We start from the raw sequence: 20,899 nt of genomic DNA on the forward strand, positions 1-20,899 counted from the left end.
GCAGGGCACTCGCGTGGGGACTGCAAAAGGGCTGTGCTTCAGTTGGCTGGCGAGTCTCCCAGGCCCTCATGGGAGTCGGGCGCCACACACTCTCAAGTGCACTGGTGGTTCAGGGACTGAGACCTGGTTTGTCTGCCGCACTCTCTCTGGCTCTGTGCCAGGGGTGGCTGTCCTGGGTCTGGGGACTTCAGCCCTTGTCCCTAACACTCCGATTCCCGCAATTTCCCCCTGGTGATCCTTTGCTCTTTTTGAGTGCTTTCTACCAGACTCCAGAGTTAATGCTGGTCCCCAGGCCCAGGGCACTCTCATATTGGGATATTACTTTCCAATAGGTCGCCTCTGCTGGCTCCCTCCCCCTTTTGTTTATCTTCTGATATCAGTACGACTTTCCCACTCCACTTTACCCGCCCACTGGTGTCTTCTGCTCTGGTAGAGATCCAGATGTGTATAATTCTGATCTCAGGCTGATTTCATGGGTGATCGGAGTTCTTTGGAAGGTAATCAGCTCACTTTAGGGTACAGGTTGAAAGGGCGCCTCCTCCTACTTCCCCGCCATCTTGTCTCCTCAACACACTGCACTTTTTAGTACCTATCTTCAAGTTGGTGACAAGTTGGTGAAGTCTTCAGTCAAAATGAAGGCTGAGTCAGCGGGGCTCCGATGCCATCCCTCACACCCTCTGCTGGCAGTCCAGCTCTCTCTGGTACTTTTCAGTGTATCTCTTAGTATAGCCTTCTTAGTGGTTGCTCTAAGAATTACATTATATACCCATAATTTATCCAGTGTATTGGTGTTCAACATTTTGTAAGTTTCAGTGAACTGTAGAAAATGTTGCTTCTTTTATCACTCTTTACTCTCCACATCTATAACATAATTTTCTTAAATATTTCCTTTTTGTGCATTAAGATCCACTGTTAGTTTTTTGCTTCAAACAATCAAATATAATTTAGAAAATGAGAGAGAAGGAAAACCTACTCTGTTTTCTCATATTATTATGATTCTATTTCTTCTTGATGCTCCAAATTCCTTCCTTTGTCATCTCTTTCTTTGCAGAGAACTTCCTTCACCCATTTTTTTAGGGTAAGTCTGTTAGTGACTTTTTTTTTTTTTTTGTTTTTTTTATTTTTTTTTGTGATTTCCCCATCACTTCTAAAGGGTATTTTCATTAGACAAAGAATTTGTAGTTGACAATTCTTTTTTTTTTTTTTTTTCAACACCTAAAAATGGTGTCCTATGTGCCTCTGGCCATTAAGATTTCTGATGAAACGTTTACTGTCATTTCAATTGTTATTACCAATAGTTAAGATTTATCTTGCTCCTTTTGGAATTTAAAAATTATCTTTAGTTTTAAGAAGTTTGATTGATTTGTCTGGGCATGGATTTCTTTGGGTTTATCCTGTTCGGGCTTTCATCAACTTCTTGAATCTGTACTTGTGCTTTTTGCTAATTTGGAGAATTTTACACCCATAATTTCTTCAAATACTTTTTCAGTTCCAGACTCTCTCTTCTTTCTTTCTAGGAATTTTATGAAATGTGTGTTAGATATGTCTTCTATTCTTACAGGTCTTGGAGGATCGTTCAATTATTCTGCAATCTATTTTCTCACTGATGTCCTGATAAAGTACTTTCTTATTGTTCTGACCTCAAGTTTACTGATTCTTCATTCTCTTCTTTCCATTTTGCTTTTTAGTCCATCCATTGAGGTTTTTCTTTTTCTTTTTTTTTTTTTTTTAGTTATTAAGCTTTACAATTCTAGAATTTCTATTTAGTTATTCTTTATATCTATTTCTTTTCTGAGAGTTTCTGTTTTGCTGCTGAGACTTTCTATTGTTAGGTCTGTTTTTAAATTTTTATTGAAGTATGTTTATGATGGCTGCTTTAAAATCCTTGTCAGACTATCCTAACAGTTCTGTTATCTTGATGTTGTCATCTATTAATTGTTTTTCTTATCAAGGTAAGATAGATATTCCTGCTTCTTAGAATGACCAGTGATTTTTTTAATTGAAACCTGGACATTTTGAGTATTATGTTATGACTCTGAATCTTATTCAAATCTTCTGTTTTAGTATATCTGATTTGATACCAAAAAAAAAAAAAAAAGAGCACATGGGGGCACTGCCTGCTACTGCCAGCTGGGGTGGAAGTCTAGGATCTCCTCTCAGCCTCTGTTGACACCAGTCAGGGAAGGAGCTCCTTGTTTTTTCTGGGCAAGGGTAGAAAATGTGGTTCTCTTTTGGGACTTCATCAAGATCAAAAGCTTCTGCACAGCAAAGGAAACAGTCAATAAAATAAAGAGGCAACCCACGGAATGGGAGAAGATATTTGCAAATGACAGTACAGACAAAAGGTTCATATCCAGGATCTATAATGAACTCCTCAAACTCAACACACACAAAACAGGCAAACATAAAAAAATGGGAAGAAGATATGGACAGACACTTCTCCAATGAAGACATGCAAATGGCTATCAGACACATGAAAAAAATGTTCATCATCACTAGCCATCAGGGAGATTCAAATTAAAACCACATTGAGATATCACCTAGAATGGCCAAAATTAGCAAGACAGGAAACAACATATGTTGGAGAGGATGTGGAGAAAGGGGAACCCTCTTCCACTGTTGGTGGGAATGCAAGTTGGTTCAGCCACTTTGGAGAACAGTGAGGAGATTCCTCAAGAAATTAAAAATAGAGCTTCCCTATGACCCTGCCATTGCACTCCTGGGTATTTACCCCAAAGATACAGATGTCGTGAAAAGAAGGGCCATCTGTACCCCAATGTTTATAGCAGCAATGGCCACGGTCACCAGACTGTGGAAAGAACCAAGATGCCCTTCAATGGACGAATGGATAAGGAAGATGGGGTCCATACACACTATGGAGTATTATGTCTCCATCAGAAAGGATGAATACCCAACTTTTGTAGCAACAAAGATGGGACTGGAAGAGATTATGCTGAGTGAAATAAGTCAAGCAGAGAGAGTCAATTATCATATGGTTTCACTTATTTGTGGAGCATAACACATACCATGGAGGACAAGGGGAGATGGAGAGGTGAAGGGAGTTGAGGGCAATTGGAAGGGGAGGTGAACCATGAGAGACTATGGACTCTGAAAAATAATCTGAGGGGTTTGAAGGGGCGGGGGGGTGGGAGGTTGGGGGAACCAGGTGGTGGGTATTAGAGAGGGCATGGATTGCATGGAGCACTGGGTGTGGTGGAAAAGCAATGAATACTGTTACGCTGAATAGAAATTAAAGAAAAAAAATTGTGGCTCTCTATGAGGACCCCACTGATTTCACCTTGGTTTGGATGTAGAGGGGTGTCTTTTTATTGTTCCTGAGTTGGCCTTCACTAACACTGCAAGGTGAGTGGCCTCATTTCTATTGCACAGTGTTGAAAGTTTTGACTCCTCTTTGAGAAAACTCAGATATCACCCCAGCAGGGAAACAGAGCAGTGTATAATTACTACTAGATAACTTGGAAGCCTGGGTTCCTTTCATACTCTCAACTGAGCCACAGTGCTTGGGGTCTCATTTTTTCTTCCTGGTGGGGATGAAAGTCCTATCTCTCCACTCTGCCTTCTCTAACACCAACCTGAACAACAACCTGGTAAGTGATGTTGGTGAACCTTTTCAGAGCCTGTTGAGGGAGAAAGTCCAGGTTCCCTTCTTGGTCTTTGATGGTTTGGGTGGCAGTATAAATTTGAAGGTTATTTTCTGTGGTGTTTGGTTGGAATAGAGTGATTATTATCTAAAAGGATTCTGCCTTGCTATTTTCATGGTCCTTTGGCTAGAGAGAGCAGGCTTTCCTAAAGAATTTTGTTGTCTGCATCCAGTGGTGTTTCTGGGTTACTGACTTCTCCAACACTAGTCTGTGATACATGAAGCAAAAAGAAAACCCAGGAACTCACTTCTGTGTCATTTTGGGGGTCACAATGTTCCTAACCAGACTTCCCTCTTCTTCCCACCTTTCTGAGTCTTTTCATGTTTGTTTTATACATAGTAATGTCTAGGGCTTTCAGTTATACTTATAAGGAATAGGGGAAAGTATTTCTACTCCATCTTTCCAGAAATGAAGTTGACTGTTTTTTAAACCATTTTTTAAATAAGCAAGTTTAATCTAGTAAAAACACTTTTCTCACTCTTCTTTAAAATTTGGGATGTTTCTATACTTCAAGGTTAAACTTAGTATTATATTCCTCTCATCTCAGGAAAAATCCATACATTTGGCAGCACACTTAAAGATATGCATTTTATTATTTGAAGTTTGACTGCCTCATATTTTCTAACCTTTAAATAAAGAATAAAAGCAAATTTAAGAATTTGCTGACAGAGTTCTGTCTTATGAGAAAGATGATACTTCATCATGGAAAAAATAATAGACTCTTTTCTATTATATAGTTATGATGTCTTCAGAAATACTGATTAGATTACTTATGCATGTTATTGACAAAATGCCTTGTATCAGTATTCTAATATTGCTATACAAAAAATAAAACTGTTAATAAGTTTGCTTATGGTAATGGAAAAATAAGACTACTATCACTTATATCTACTGTTTATAAATGCAGTAAATACAAACCATCAATCCTTTTCTTATTCCAGATGAGGGGTATGTCTGATAAATCACTCCGGCTAGTGCTGTCCACATTCAGCAACTTACGGGAGGAGCTTGGACATCTTCAAAATGACTTGACAGTAACATTTATTTTGATTTTTCTTTCCAAAGCCTTCCTAGTTCCTAACTTCCTAACATAAAAATGAAGTCATTTAGTCTACATTTCAAAATTTAATACAATGCAATAATATGCTCACCCAGATATACTTATTTTCTTGAAACAATTAATTGAGGTTGAAAGAGGAGATGAGAGCTCTCCAATGTCAAAATAAAATAAAGTTCGGTATATACTTATTTAGTTTACCACTAAGGTAATTTAATACCTATAGCCAGGAAGTAGCCTGAAAAATTAGAATAATCTAACTCACTGAATGGGAATTACCCTTTTTTCTGTAATAATAAAGCACACTCTGAATTTCTGTGAATACATGACAACATCTTCCTCCAAGAAGTTAACCTTTCCAATTTTTCATTTTGTTGGTGTTCTTGATGCCATCAGCTAAATACATTTGGAATGCCTTCCATATAATAAATAACTCCCTGAAAACTGGAGTGGGTTATTTCATTTCTGGGGCCGGATAAAAACATTTAGATTCTAATTTCAAAATTCACCACCTGTTGGAGTTAACAAGGAGTCTCTGTAGGTTCAGGCAAAACATTAAAATATTTGAAGGTTTTGTTTCATTGAACTTAGAATGAAATCAATTCATCAAAACTTTTCTAAGAATGCAGGTTTTTAAAGTTTCATCAATTTGGATCCTATATTTTGCTTGATTTTTTAGAATTCTGTTTCATCAAGCAAATGCAAGTGAAAGAAGTGCTTATTTAAGCCTTCCAAAGTAAATTAGTCTTTGTATTATATAACTGTTGACAAGTTTCTGTAATTCTGAATCTTAACAACTAATTTTGCTTCTAGTCACTGGAAAATGACAAGGTTAGACTTGAGAAAGATGTGGCATTCAAAGAAACTCAAATAAAAGAGTATGAAGAACTTTTAGCATCAGTGAGAGCAAATAACCACCAGCAACAGGTAAGTTGATCTTTTCATCGATGATAAGCTAGATTAATAGTTTTTCAAATGCAGAATTACTGACACACTGAAGTATGATACACAATCCAGACATAATTAAAATGCAATAGCTGGAACAATGTATTCATATAAGAATTGAGTGGCTTGGATTATTTCCATTGACTTAAAACTCTCTCACAAAAACAGATAACTTCATATACTTTAGATATAAAGTATATACTAATCCACAATTATCCGTGCTGTTGGGTGACAAGAATTGTATAAATAATGAAAAGTTAAGTTCATTCATTCCTTTAATCTACTAATGTGTTGATAAAAAAAAGTTTTTGTTGGTCTTAAGACATGTTTGTGCAGTGAATAAGCAAATTAACCCTAGAAATACTCTCCAGATGTCTGAGCAGAGATGACTTCTAAGAAATTGAAATGAGTCTCTAAGGCTGATCCGTTCCTAATCTTCATTCCCATGACAGTCTCAGTTTTTTCTGTTTCCACATAAATAACCAGGTATATACTCATATCAGTGACTACTAGAAGGAAAAATATTGTTGAAGAGTACCAAGGGTCAGATTGAAAAATTGAAACATTGAAAATTTGCCCAGTCTTGATGACTTCTCACTCAAGCATATCAGACTAGGGGCAAGAATCACTTTCATGGTTGATTGAACTTATCATTTAAGGGTAAATATATAAGAAAACTGAGCATGGAAAAATATTTGCTTTATTTCATTGAATTAATCAACTAAGAGAGCACTCTCCTCCAAAAAAGAAGAATCCTATTGTCTTACTTATTTGTGTCTTCTTTATAGCAAGGACTTCAAGATTCAACCTCAAAATGCAAAGCATTGGAAGAAAACAATCTCTCTCTTCGACATACACTATCAGGCATGGAATATAGACTAAAAGAACTGGAATACTGTAAGCGTAATTTAGAACAAGAGAATAAAAATCTTAGAATACAGGTATTAATATTTTGTTTTAAATATATGTTATTACCCTAGTTATACCATTGTGTATATATATATATATATATATATATATATATATATATATATATATATTATTCCTTTTAAGAAAACACATGGTGGGGCACCTGGATGGCTCAGTGGGTTAAAGCCTCTGCCTTCGGCTCAGGTCATGATCCCAGGACGAGGCCCGCATGGGACTCTCTGCTCAGCAGGGAGCCCGCTTCTCTTCCTCTCTCTCTGCCTGCCTCTTTGCCTACTGGTGATCTTTATCTGTCAAATAAATAAATAAAATCTTAAAAAAAAAAAAAGAAAGAAAAGGAAACACCTGTTGGGGCACCTGGGTGGCTCAGTTGCTTAAGCGACTGCCTTTGGCTCAGGTCATGCTTCTAGAGTCCTGGGATCAAGTCCCACATCAGTCTCCCTGCTCAGCAAAAAGCCTGCTTCTCTCTCTCCCTCTGCCTGCCGCTCTGCTTACTTGTGCTTTCTATCTCTCTGTCAAATAAATAAATAAAATCTTAAAAAAAAAAAGACATGGACTTCTTTCTGATATCTTAGATGTAGTTATGTCTCATCTCACTGCCATTTGAGATGTATAGTGCAATTCCTAAAAATCACTCATATTATTTCAATGTCTCATTTAATCATGTAGTTTTCATCTAATAATAAATATTATAATATAATATGTATGTCTTTCATAACAATCTAGTTACAGAAAGTTATTTTGCCTTACGTAGGTTTCTGAGACTTGCACAGGCCCAATGCTGCAGACAAAAATGGATGAGATTGGGAACCATTACATGGAGATGGTAAAAAACTTAAGAATGGAGAAAGATAGAGAGATCTGCAAGCTAAGGGTATGTTGATCCTACAGTACATAAATACACAGGTCAGGACAAATTTTCTAATAAGATAATGATGGTTTCAAATTTAAAGTTACAAGGAAAAATCAACTGAAGGTAGAGTCAGGAATATGACATAGAAACATTTGTTTAAATATATATTACTGTGTGTAGAATATTGCTAAATTGTTTTCTAATTTAGGTTAATCAAAATTAGGGTGATATTTGTGAGATTAAATGTACATTGCCTTATTTTATAATTCTAGATTAAATTGGCTAACTCTTAATTACTGATCTCTAAATATAGTTAAATATACTAAAATATTTAATGGAAAAACCAACCGTAGATTTTTCTCTCCAAATACCACTGTAGAATTTTTTCCAAAAACCAAAATGATACAAAATACAATCTGCTCAAAAGCCCACTATGTTTTCTAGCAGTTTTCCTTCACTTGTTTCTTTTTTATCCCAACATTACTTATAACACTTTAACTTAACAGCCATCTATGCACACATGATGTAGTAAAAAGGAAAATGGGCAGGATTTGGAATCAGAATACCTGTGTTGGAGTTGCAGCTATGTTGCTGACTAGTTGTAGGGCTGTATGTAATGTAATCTCTCTCTCTGGTAATCTCATTTACCTGTTTTGTAAATAAAGATTTTCATAATATTTCACAGGGCTGTTGTAAGAATTGAGATAAATCATGCAGGAGGAATATTTTGTGAAATGCAAATCACAATATAATATTAGTTACTAGTGAGTTTTCTTTAATTAGTATTTGAAGGAATCTAAAGTACCTATTTTCTTAGCTTTATTTTAATTATTGTGGCTTAGGACTGTTACTTAAGTAATGCCTAGCCCAACAGTAAAAGGTATCTTTAAAAAATGAGAAATGCCTAATTGGCATTTTTATTCGTATTTTATATTCATCAAACTCTACAATAGTTTACAACAATTGGGACTTTGTTCTTCATTTCTTAACTTGGTGTCTGACTTTATGTCACCGAACCTCTTGAAACTCAATTACCTATCTCATAAATCAGATTTATAATAATTCTCCTTTCTTTTAAATCACTAGACTCAATTAAATCAGTACCAAAAAGATGTTTCAAGAAGAGAAGGAAGTTGCAGTGACTTCCAATTCAAGCTTCATGAACTGACAAGCTTGCTGGAAGAGAAGGATTCCCTTATAAAGCGTCAGTCAGAGGTAAGAAAGGAAGTGGTAGAGATGGAACTCAGCTAAGTATGATAAATACTTCCCACAGACTAGAGAAGGACACATTCCCAAAACTCATTTTATTCATGAAATAGAATATAACTGACTGTGAAGAAGTGGAAGGTTCATATTTTAGGATATATAATTTAAGTGAAACCAAGAACTGAAACAAAAAAAAAAAGAGTGTTATTGGGCATTTATTATTTTTTAAAGATTTTTTTGAGAGAGAGAGAGGAGAGAGAATGAGGAGGAAGAGCTGCAGAGGGAGTGGGAGAAGCAGACTCCCTGCTGAGCAGGGGACCCAATGCAGGACTTGATCCCCGGACCCTGGGATTGTGACCTGAGCCCAAGGCAGACAGACCCTTAACCAACTGAGTCATTCAGGCATCCCATGCATTTAATATTTTTAATGTTATATCTCATTAGCAATGAAACTTCCAGAAAGACTGTGAGGTCTTTGCTCTTTATTATTAGTTGCTTCAGTGAAGGAATGTGTTATATTCCTCTCTGTATCTGTAGCATATGGCCCAGGATCTGTTATAAAATAGGTACTGAAGGAAGGAACTACCAAAACATTGTGGCTGATGTTATACCCCTGTTATTGAACTAATGGTGCTTATAGTAATGATCTGTGGTAACCTTCTGCTAGGAAACAATACCTGCTTCCATACTGAAGTTTCAGTACTTTTCTGCTATGACTATACTTTTCAAGCTTCCTAGGAAAAGAACTTTCTCATCTTTATCTTGAGAATCAGGCAAGTTCAATATCATGATATCCCTTAAATATAGAAATCCTATACCAGTTAGTGAATTCTTGACCACGCATATTATGTAACTTATTAGGTACCATGAAGCAATAGTATATAGTTTTCAACAGGTAGGATTAGAACATTGTCATGTCCAAGCTAAAAAGGAAGGGAAAAAGTATTCTTAGTAACCTTGTTAAATGATCGAACATACTTCTTACCCCATATTTCTACTGTTTTCAAATAATTGTATTGTCTTTTATTTGTAAGGAACTCTCAAAGTTGAGACAAGAAATATTTTCATCTCATAACCAACCCTCCAGTGGTGGAAGGACTACTATTACCACTAAAAAGTAATGTATTTTAAAATGAATTTTGAATATGGCTTTAGTTATTACTTAATCCAAGTTATAGCATGTTTAATTGATACATATACCCTAAGACAGAGTTTGTTCTGTGGTACAGTAAATCTACTGAAGGATGAATATTTACAAAAAGACATAGCTATTAATGGTAAACAAAATTCTGTAGCACAGTTTTCCCATATTTACAATATATCAAATACAATGTATGTGAAAAACAAATAATTTGTTGTTTACCCAACCATTTGAGTTAAGATTCTTTCAGTTGCACATGACAAACCCAGCTTCAACTGGGAATTATTTAATTCACTTAATTCTTGTTGTTTGATGTCCAGATGGATTTGTGTGCTCAAAATACATGTTCAGAAATATGTCCTTCTTTATCTTTGGCTCTGCTCTTTCCTATGTAGACATCATTCTTAGGCATCTCCCTTCACAGTGACAATCTGACAACAGCTTTACATCCCAGCTATTTAGCAAAATGAAATAGAAAGTGGCCCTTTAGGAATAGGTTGAGCAAAAGTCTACTGTGGATATTTCATATAAATGATGTATATAAATATATATATATTTCATATAAATGGAATACAAAATGTGGTCTTTAGTGACTGGATTCTTTCACTTTGCATAAGGTTTTCAAGATACATCCACATTAACATGTGTCATAACTTCATTGCTTATTGTTACTAAATAATATTATATTTCACAGATATGCAACACTTTACGTATATACCTAGAAGTGGGATTGCTGGGACACATGGTCACTCTGTTTAACTTTTTGAGGAGTTGCTGAACTGTTTTCCAAAGCCGCTACACAATTTAACATTCCCACCAGCAGTATATTGAGGGTTCCAATTTATTTCCATCCTCCCCAACATTTGTTACTGTTAATCGCTTGGATTATAGCCATCCTAAGAATGGGAGGTGGCATCTTCCTGTGGTTTTCACTTATATTTCTCTAATAATGTTTAGTATTTTTTCATGTGTTGATTGACCATTTATAGATCTTCTTTGGAGAAAATTCTTTGTCCATTTTTAAATTAAATTTTTTGGTTTTTTACTGTTGAATTTCAAGAGATATTTATATATTCTATATACAAGTCCCTTATCAGAGATATGATTTTGCAAATATTTTCTTCCATTCTATGGGTTGCCTTTTTACTATCTTGATAGTATCATTCCCAGCACAAGTTTTTAAATTTGAGGAAGTCCAATTCACCTATTTTTTCTTTTTTCTTCTTTTTTTTTTTTTTTTACCTGTGCTTTTGGTATCATATTAAGAAACTGTTGCCTAACCCAAGGTCGTGACAATTTGCACCCATGTATTCTCCTAAGAGTTTTATAGTTTTACCTATTACATTTAGATCTATGAACCATTTTGAGTTATTTTTTTCTATGGTATGAAGTAAGAGTGCAAGTTCATTCTTGTGCATGGGGCTACCTGGTTGTCCCAGTATCTTTTGTGGAATATGCTATTCTTTCACCCATTGAATTAACTTGGCATCCTTGTCTATAATCAAAAGACCATAAAGGTAAGGGTAAATTTGTAGATTCTCAGTTTTACTCCATTGATCTATTCATCTGTCTTTATGCAAGTACCACACTGCCTTAATTACTATAGCTTTTTTAGTTAGGTTTGAAACCAGGAGTGTGAATTTTTGAACTTCTTTTCAAGATTGCTTTAGTTATTTTTGGTCCTTTGCTTTTCCATATGTATTTTAGGATAAGCTTATCAAGAGATTTCATTAAATATGTAGAAAACACTGGGTATTGTTGCCATGTTAACAATATTAAGTCTTTTAATCTATGAGCATTGGATCCCTTCCATTTAGATCTTTAAATTCTTAAAACAGTATTTTGTACTTTGATTGCATGAGTCTTATACTTCTTTTTCTTATATTTATTTCTAAGTATTATATTTTTTGATTGTACTATAACAGAATTGCTTTTAAATATTTTATTTATTTATTTGACACAGAGAGATCACAAGTAGACAGAGAGGCAGGCAGAGAGAGAGGGGGAAGCAGGCTCCCTGCTGAGCAGAGAGCTCAATGTGGGGCTCAATCCTGGGACCCTGGGATCATGATCTGAGATGAAGGCAGAGGCTTAACCCACTGAGCCACCCAGGCATCCCAATAGAATTGTTTTTGATGTTACTGTAAATAGACTTCTTTCTTTTTCCTTTTTTATGTTTTATTTTTTAATTTAAATTCTAGTTAGTTATCATATAGTTTAGTATTAATTTCAGGAGTAAATGCAGTGATTCATCTCTTACATATAGCAGCCAGAGCTTTAATTTGAGTGTAGTTGACACACAATGTTATATTAGTTTTAGATGTATAATGCAGTGTTTCAACTTCTCTTTATGTTATGCTGCATTCACCACAAGTGTAGCTACCACCAGTCACCATGCAACACTATTACAATATCATTGACTATATTCCTGATGCTGTGTCTTTTATTCCTATGACTTATTCATTCCATAACTGGAAGCCTATATCTCCTACAGACCTTCACCCATTTTACCCATCCCCCAACCACTTCCTTTTTGGCAACCATTGGTTTGTATTCTGTATTTATAGGTCCGATTCTGCATTCTGTTTATTTTTTTGTTACTGTTCTTGTTTAGGTTCCATATATGAATGGAATCAAGTTGTATTTTTCTTTCTTGGTCTGAATTTCTTCACTTGGCATAATACCCTCTAGTTCCATCCAGTTGTTGTAAGTGGCAAAATCTGATTCTTTTTATGGCTTAGTAATATTCCATTATACATTTCTTCTTCCTTATCTATAGACACTTACTTTGCTTCCATATCTTGGCCAAATAATGCTGCAATAAACACAGGGGTGCACATATCATTTTAAATTAGTATTTTTGTTTTGTTGGTTAAGTACTCAGTAGTGGAATTATGGATCATATGGTATTTATATTTTTATTTTTTATGGAAACTTTATGCTGATTCCCAAAGTAGCTGTACCAATGTATATCTCCTTCAACAGTATATAAGGGTTCCTTTTTCTCCACATCCTTGCCAATACTTGTTATATCTTGACTTTTTTTATTTTAGCCATTCTGATAGGTGTAAGATGTTATCTTATTGTGGCTTTGATTTACATTCCCTGATGATAAGTGATGTTGAGCATCTTTTCATGTGCCTGTTGGTCATCTATCTGTCCTCTTTTGAAAAAGAAGTTTCTCTGCTTTTGTTTTAAACAAATTGCTGGTTTTTAGATGTTGATTTGTATAAGTTCTTTATAAATTTTTGATGTTAACCCTTTATCAAATATATCATTTGAAAATATCTTTTCCCATTCAGTAGGTTGCCTTTATGTTTGTTGATGATTCTCTTTGCTGTGCAAACTTTTTTATAACTTATTTTTGCTTTTCTTTCCCTTGCTTTCAGAGACATACCTAGAAAAAAATTTGTTATAGCCAATGCCAGAGAAATTACTGCCTGTGTTTTCTTCTAGGATTTTTATAGTTTCGGGTCTCAGTTTAGGTCTTTAATCCATTTTGAGTTTGTTTTTGTGTATGGTGTCAGAAAGTGGTCTAGTTTCATTATTTGTGTGTTGTTGTCCAGTCTTCCCAATACATTTTGTAGAAGAGACGGTCTTTTCCCCTTGTATATTCTTGTCTCCTTTTTCATAGACTAATTGACCATGTAAGTGTGGGTTTCTTTCTGGTATCTCTATTTTTTTTCCCATTGACATATGTGTCTGGTTTTGTACCAGTACCATAATGTATTGATTATGTACTTTGTAATGTGTCTTGAAATTTGGAATTGTGATACTTACAACTTTTTTTCCCCCTAAGATTGCTTTGGCTACTTGGAGTCTTCTGTGGTTCCATAAATAGTTTAGGATAATTTGTTTAGTTCTGTGAAAAATGCTGGTTTTATTTTTTTAAGGGACTGCATTATATCTGTAGATTGCTTTGGGTAACATAAACATTTAAAAAATATTAGGGGTTCCAATCCATAAGCATGGCATATGTTTCCATTTGTTGTGTTGTCTTCAATTTCTTTCTTCAGTGTTTTATACTTTTCCAAGTGCAAGTCTTTCACCTCCTTAGTTAAGTTTATTTGTAAGAATCTTACTCTTTTTGGCACAATGAAAATGGGATTGTTTTCTTAATTTCACTTTCTGCTGCTTCTTTATTGGTTTATAGGAATGCAGCAGATTTCTGTACTTTGATTTTGTATCCTGTGACTTTACTGAATTCATTTATTACTTCCAATTATTTTTTGAAGAGACTATAGTGTTTTCTAAGTATAGTATGTTGTCTGCAAATAGTGAAACATTTACTTTTTCCTTACCAATATAGACACTTCTTATTTCTTTTTCTTGTCATCTGTGGCTAATACTTTCAGTACTCTGTTGAATAAAAGTGGTGAAAGTGGACATCCACATATTGTTCCTGGTCTTTAAGGACAAGCTCTCAGTTTTTCACCATTGAATATGATGTTGGCTGCAGGTTTTTCATATGTGGCCTTTATTATGTGAAGGTATGACTTCCCTGAACACATTTTCTGAGAGTTTTACTCACGGAGAGACGTTGAATTTTGTCAAATGCATTTCCTGCATCTACTGAGATGATTATATAATTTTAATTCTTTCATTGTTGATGTGGTTTATCATGTTGATTGCTTTGGGAATATTGAACTGTCTTTTCATCCTCACAGTAAATCCCAGTTGATCATAGTGAATGATCCTTTTGATGCACTATTGAGTGTGGTTTGCTAACATTTTGTTGAAGATTTTTGTATTTATGTTCATCACAGATATTAGCCTGTAGTTTTCCTTTTCTGTGGTGTCTTTTGTTTTGGTGTCAGAGTTATTCTGGCCTCATAGAATGTATTTGGAAGCTTTTCTTCCTCTTTTTGGGGGGAATAATTTGAGGGGAATATGTATTAATACTTCTTTTTTAATTTAAATTCAATTTAGTTAACATATAGTGTTTTGCTAGTTTCAAAGGTAGAATTTAGTGATTCATCAGTTTCATATTACACCCAGCTCTCATTATGTTGTGACCTCCTTAATGCCCATCACCCAATTACACCATCCCCCAACCCACTTCTCCTCCAGCTACTCTCAGTTTTCTTCCTATAGTTAAAATCAAAAAGTCTCTTATTGATTGTCTCTGTCTCTGTTTTTATCTGATTTTATTTTTCCTCCCATCTCCCTAAGTTCATCTGTTGTTTCTTTAATTTCACATGAATTAAATCATATGGTATATGTCTTACTTTGACTGACTTATTTCACCTACTATAATACACTCTAGTTCCATCCACATCATTGCAAATGGCAAGATTTAATTCTTTTTGATGGCTGAGTAGTATTTTTTGGTATTTCTTTATATATATATCTATATAATGATATATATGTTCTTTATACATATATATCTATTATATGTAATAGATATAGATAGATATAGATAGATATCTCCACATCTTTTGATCCATTCATCTGTCAATGGACATCTGGGCTATTTACATTTCTATAGTTTGGCTATTATGGACATTGCCTGTATAAACATTGGGACGCATGTGCCCCTTTGAATCACTATGTTTGCATCCTTTGGGTAAATACCTAGTAGTGCAAATGCTGGATCATAGAGTAGCTCCATTTTTAACTTTTGAGAACATTCCATACTGTTTTCCAGAGCGGCTACACCAGTGCATTCCCACCAGAAGTGTGGGAGTGTTTCCTTTTCTCTGTGACCTTACCAATATCTGTTTTCCAAGTTGTTAATTTTAGTCATTTTGACCAGCCTGTGGTGACATCTCATTGTGGGTTTTAATTTGTATGTCCCTGATGCTGAGTGATGTTGAGTATTTTTTTTTTTTTTTTATGTATCAACCATTTGGATGTCTTCTTGGCAGAAATGTCTATTCATATCTTCTGTCTACTTCTTGACTGGATTTTTTTTGGGTTTTGGGTGTTGAGTTTGATATGTTTTTTATAGATTTTGCAAACTAGTTCTTTACCTGATATATCATTTGTGAGTATCTTCTCTCATTCAGTAGGTTGACTTTTAGTTTTATTGATTGTTTCCTTTGTTCTGCAAAAGCTTTTTATCCTGACAAAGACCCAATAATTGATTTTTCCTTTGTTGTGCTTGCCTCTGAAGATCTGTCTAGCAAGATGTTGCTGCGGCTGAGGTCAAAGGAGTTGCTGTCTATGCTCTCCTCTAGGATTTTGGAAGACTCCTGTCTTACATTAAGTTTTCTCAACCATTTTGAGTTTATTTTTCTGTATGGTTTAAGAAAGTGGTCCGGTTTCATTCTTCTGAATGTAGTTGTCCATTTCCCAATGCCATTTGTTGAAAAGACTGTCTTTTTTCCCACTGGATATTCTTTTCAGCTTTGTTGAAGGTTATTTGACCATAGACTTGAGGGTCCATTTCTGGGTTTTCTATTCTGTTTCATTGGTCAATGTGTCTTTTTTGGTGCCAATACCATGCTGTCTTTATGATCACAGTTTTGAAATACAGCTTGAAGTCTAATTGTCATGCCTCCATCTCTGATTTTCTTTTTCAACATTTCTTTGGATATACAGGTTTTTTTCCTGGTTCCATGCAAATTTTAGAATTGTTTATTCTAGCTTTGTGAAAAATGCTGGTGGTATTCTGACAGGGATTGCATTGAATGTGTAGATTGCTTTGGGAACCATAGACATTTTAACAATATTGTTCTTCCAATCCATGAGCATGGCACATTTTCCATTTCTTTTTGTCTTATTCAATTTCTTTCATAAGTGCTCTTAGTTTTCAGAGTAAAGATCTTTACCTTGTTGGGTAGGTTTATTCCTACATATCATATGGTTTATGGTGCAGTTGTAAGTGAGGATCTATTCCTTGATTTCTCCTTCTTCTGCTTAGTTGTTTATATATAGAAATGCAACAGACTTCTTTGCTTTAATTTTATATCCTCTGACTTTACTGAATTCCTATATCAATTCTAACAATTTTGGCGTGGAATCTCTTGGCTTTTCTACATAGAGTATCATGTCACAAGCAAGAGTGGAAGTTTTGCTTCTTCTTTGGTAATTTGGATGCTTTTATTTCTTTTGTTGTCTGATTGTTGAGGCTAGGACTTATGTTAAACAACAGCAGTGAGAGTGGACATCCCTGTCCTTTTCCTGACCTTAGGGGAAAACTCTCAGTTTTTCCCTGTTGAGGATGATATTCACTATGGGTCTTTCATATATGGACTTTATGATATTAAGGTATGTTCCCTCTATCCCTACATGGAGGGTTATTATCAAGAACAAATTTTGTATTTTGTCAAATGCTTTTCCTACATATATTGAAGAATCATATGTTTCTTGTCCTTTCTGTTATTAATGTGATGTATCACACTGATTTGTGAATGTTGAACCACCCTTGCAGCCCAGGAATAAGTCCCACTTGGTTGTGGTAAGCAATCCTTGTAATATACTATTTGATCCTATTAGCTAGTACCTTGGTGAGAATTTTTGCATCCTTGGTCATCAGGTAAATTGGTCTGTAATTCTCCTTTTTGGTGGGGTCTTTGGTTTTGGGGGCAAAGCAATGTTGGTCCCATGGAATGGGTTTGGAAGTTTTCCTTTTAGTGCTATTTTTTGGAATAGTTTCAGAAGAATAGGCATTAATTCTGCTTTAAACGTTTAGTACAATTCCCCTGGGAAGCCATCTGGCCCTGGACTCTTGTTTGTTGGGAGACTTTTGATTACTGCTTCAGTTTTTTTTTGGTTTTTTTTTTTTTTTTTTTTTGCTGATTATGGGTTTGTTCAAGTTTTCTATTTCTTCCTGATCAGTCTTGGTAGTTTATGTGTTTTTAGGATTTATCTGTTTCTTCCAGACTGCCTAATTTTTTGATACATAATTTTTCATAATATTCTCTTATAATTGGTTGTATTTCTTCAGTGTTGTTTGTGGTCTTTACTTTTTCATTCATGATCTTATTTGGGTCTTTTCTTTTGATAAGTCTGGCTAGAGGTTTATCAAAATTGTTAATTCTTTCAAAGAACAAGCTCCTAGTTTTGTTAATTTGTTCTACTGGTTTTTTGATATCTATATCATTCATTTCTGCTCTAATCTTTATTATTTCTCTTCTGCTAGATTTTGCTTTTATTTGCTGTTCTTTTTCCTGTTCCTTTAGGTGCAAGTAAGTTTTTTATTGCTTCTTAGATAGGCCTGTAATGCTATATAGTTCCCTCTTATGACCACCTTTGTTACATCCCAAAGGTTTTGAACTGTCATGTTTTCATTTTCATTTGCTTCCATGTATTTTTTAAAATCCTTCTTTAATTTCCTGGTTAACCCATTCATTCTTTAGTAGGATCATCTTTAACCTCCATGCATTTGTGGTCCTCCCAAATTTTTTCTTGTGGTTGACTTTCAAGTTTCATAGTAGAGTTGTCTGAAAATATATGTGGTATGATCTCAGTCTTTTCTTGACAGTTGAGTCCTGATTTGTGATCCAGTAAGTGATCTATTCTGAATAATGTTCAATGTTCACTCAAGAAGAATGGGTATTCTGCTGCTTTAGGATGAAATGCTCTTAAGATACCTGTTAAACCCATCTGTTCCAGGGTGTCATTCAAAGCCCTTATTTCCTTGTTGATCTGTTTAGATGATCTCTCCATTGCTGTGAGTGGGATGTTAAAGCCCCCTACTGTTATTGTATTATTATCAATGATTTTCTTTATTTTATTATTAATCAGTTTATCACTTGACTGCTGCCAAGTTAGGGGCATGAATATTTACAATTGTTAGATCTTCTTGTTAGATAGACCTTTTAATTATAATACAGTCTCTTTCTTCATATCTCATTATGGTCTTTGGCTTAAAATCTATGGGTACCTCAGCTTTCTTTTGATGTCCATTAGCATAATAAATGATTTTCCACTTCCTTACTTTCAATCTGGAGGTGTCTTGGGTCTAAAGTGAGTCTCTTGTAAGTAGCATGTTGATGGGTCTTATTTTTTTATCCATTCTGTAACCCTATGTCTTTTATTGGAGCACTTAGTCCATTTACATACACAATCATTATTGAAAGGTATGAATTTAGTGGCATTGTATTACCTATAAAGTTGCAGTTCCTATAACTTGTCTCTGTTCCTTTCTGGTCTGTTACTTTTGGTCTTTCTCTCTGCTAAAAGGGTTTCCTTTAATATTTCCTGTATGGGTGGTTTGGCGTTCATAAATTCCTTCAGTTTTTTTGTTTTGTTTTGTTTTTGTTTTTGTTTTTTGTCCTGGAAACTCTTCATCTCTCTTTCTATTCTGAATGATAGCTTTGTTGGATAAAGTATACTTGGTTGCATATTTTTCTGATTTAGGATGTTGAGTATATCATGCCAGTCCTTTCTGGCCTGCCAGGTCTCTGTGGACAGATCTACTGCTTAACCCTATAGGTTAAGGATCTCTTTTCCCCAACTGCTTTCTAATATTGTCTCTATCTTTGCAATTTGCAAGTTTCACTATAATATGTTGTGATGTTGACCTATTTTTCTTGATTTTTAGTAAAGTTATGTGCCTCTTGGACTTGTATGCCTTTTTCCTTACCCACATTAAGGAAGTTCTCAGCTATAATTTGTTCAATTAAACTTCTTCCCCCTTTTCCCACTCTTCTGAGACTCCTTTAATATTGACATTATTTCACTTTATGGCATTGGGTTCATGATCTAATAATTTTCTTTCCCTCTTCTTTTAAGCTTCATTATATTCCACAATTTTATCTTCCATATTACAGATTTCCTCCTCAGATTCATATATTCTTGTTTTTATCGCCTCCTCTTGGGGCTGCATCTTGGTTATAGCTTCTTTAATTTTAACTTTATTAGATTTTAGTTCCTTTGTCTCTACCATAGGGGATTCTCTAGTGTCTTCTAGCTTTTTTCAAACCCAGCTAGTAACCGTATGATTGTAATTTTAAATTCTAGCCCAAACATCTTACTTATATCTGTATTCATTAAATACACTATGAGTAATACCTCTTGTTCTTTCTTTTGGGGTGAATTTCTTCATCTCATCATTTTGTCCAGAAAAGAAAAAAGAAAAAAGAACAATAACAACAACAAAACAAACAAAACTAGATCATGGGTGTATTTTGGTCTGCTTGTTGAAAGAAACTATATCCAAAAATAAGAAATAAATAAATATATATATATGTATATACATATACATATATATATGTATATGTATATACATATATATATATATACACACATAAAATATGATGAGAGGAAACAAAGAATAAAAATAAATAAAATTGAAAAATATTGGACAACCCTGAGATCATGACCTGAGTGGAATCAAGTCAGAATCTTAACTGACTGAGCCACCCAAATGCTCCCTAGACTTTATTTTTTGCTATTTTTTGGACAATTCATCCAATTTTGTTACTAGTAATCAGTATATTCAGATTTTTTATTTCTTCTTCTTCATTCAGTTTTTGGAAGATTGTATGTTTCTAGGTATTTTTCCTTCTGTGTTGTCCAATTTTTTGGCATATATCTTTTTTACAATATTGTCTTATAATGCTTTCTATTTCTTTGGTGTCAGTTGTTACTTCTTTCTTTTCTCATTATTTACTTGGGTCCTTTCTCTTTGCCTGTTTTTCTTCATCATTCGTTATCTTGAGGTTCACTGAACTTCTTAGATCTGTGTGTTTAAAGTTTGCATAAAATGTAGAAACAATTTGGTCATTATTTTTTCAATTATTTTTTGTCTCCTGCCAATCATGTAGGACTTCAGTTACACATATATGAGGGCAGCTAATATTCCCCATGGGTAACTCATACTCTGTATATTTTTCCAGGTTTTTTTCTTGTGTTTTATTTTGGATCATTTCTCTTCATGTCTTCAAATTCAGTAATATTTTCTTTTGCAGGGCATATTCTGCTATTAATCCCATACAATGTAATTTTCATTTTTAGAAGTCCGAGGTAGATCTTTATATCCTCCATTGTTCTCCTCATGCATTCATACTTTCTTCTAACTTCTTTTTTTTTTATTTTTTAAAATTTTTATTTATTTATTTATTTATTTATTTTTAATTATTTTTTTATTTTTTATAAACATATATTTTTATCCCCAGGGGTACAGGTCTGTGAATCACCAGGTTTACACACTTCACAGC

The 20,899-nt window shown here is 34.4% G+C and overlaps 1 protein-coding gene across 1 annotated transcript in view; it reads left to right on the top strand.

Annotated features, from left to right (window-relative positions):
- LOC132006706 (protein POF1B) overlaps positions 1-20,899 on the top strand; it is a 44,384-nt gene that overhangs the window by 21,734 nt on the left and 1,751 nt on the right. Inside the window, exons 4-9 of the mRNA XM_059384666.1 lie at positions 4,604-4,696; positions 5,533-5,646; positions 6,453-6,605; positions 7,346-7,465; positions 8,531-8,659; positions 9,685-9,767. Coding sequence (XP_059240649.1) covers positions 4,604-4,696; positions 5,533-5,646; positions 6,453-6,605; positions 7,346-7,465; positions 8,531-8,659; positions 9,685-9,767 — 692 coding nt within the window. The remainder of the gene's footprint in view (positions 1-4,603; positions 4,697-5,532; positions 5,647-6,452; positions 6,606-7,345; positions 7,466-8,530; positions 8,660-9,684; positions 9,768-20,899) is intronic.

The sequence above is a fragment of the Mustela nigripes genome, chromosome X, assembly GCF_022355385.1.
Source record: "Mustela nigripes isolate SB6536 chromosome X, MUSNIG.SB6536, whole genome shotgun sequence".
Lineage (NCBI taxonomy): Eukaryota > Metazoa > Chordata > Mammalia > Carnivora > Mustelidae > Mustela > Mustela nigripes.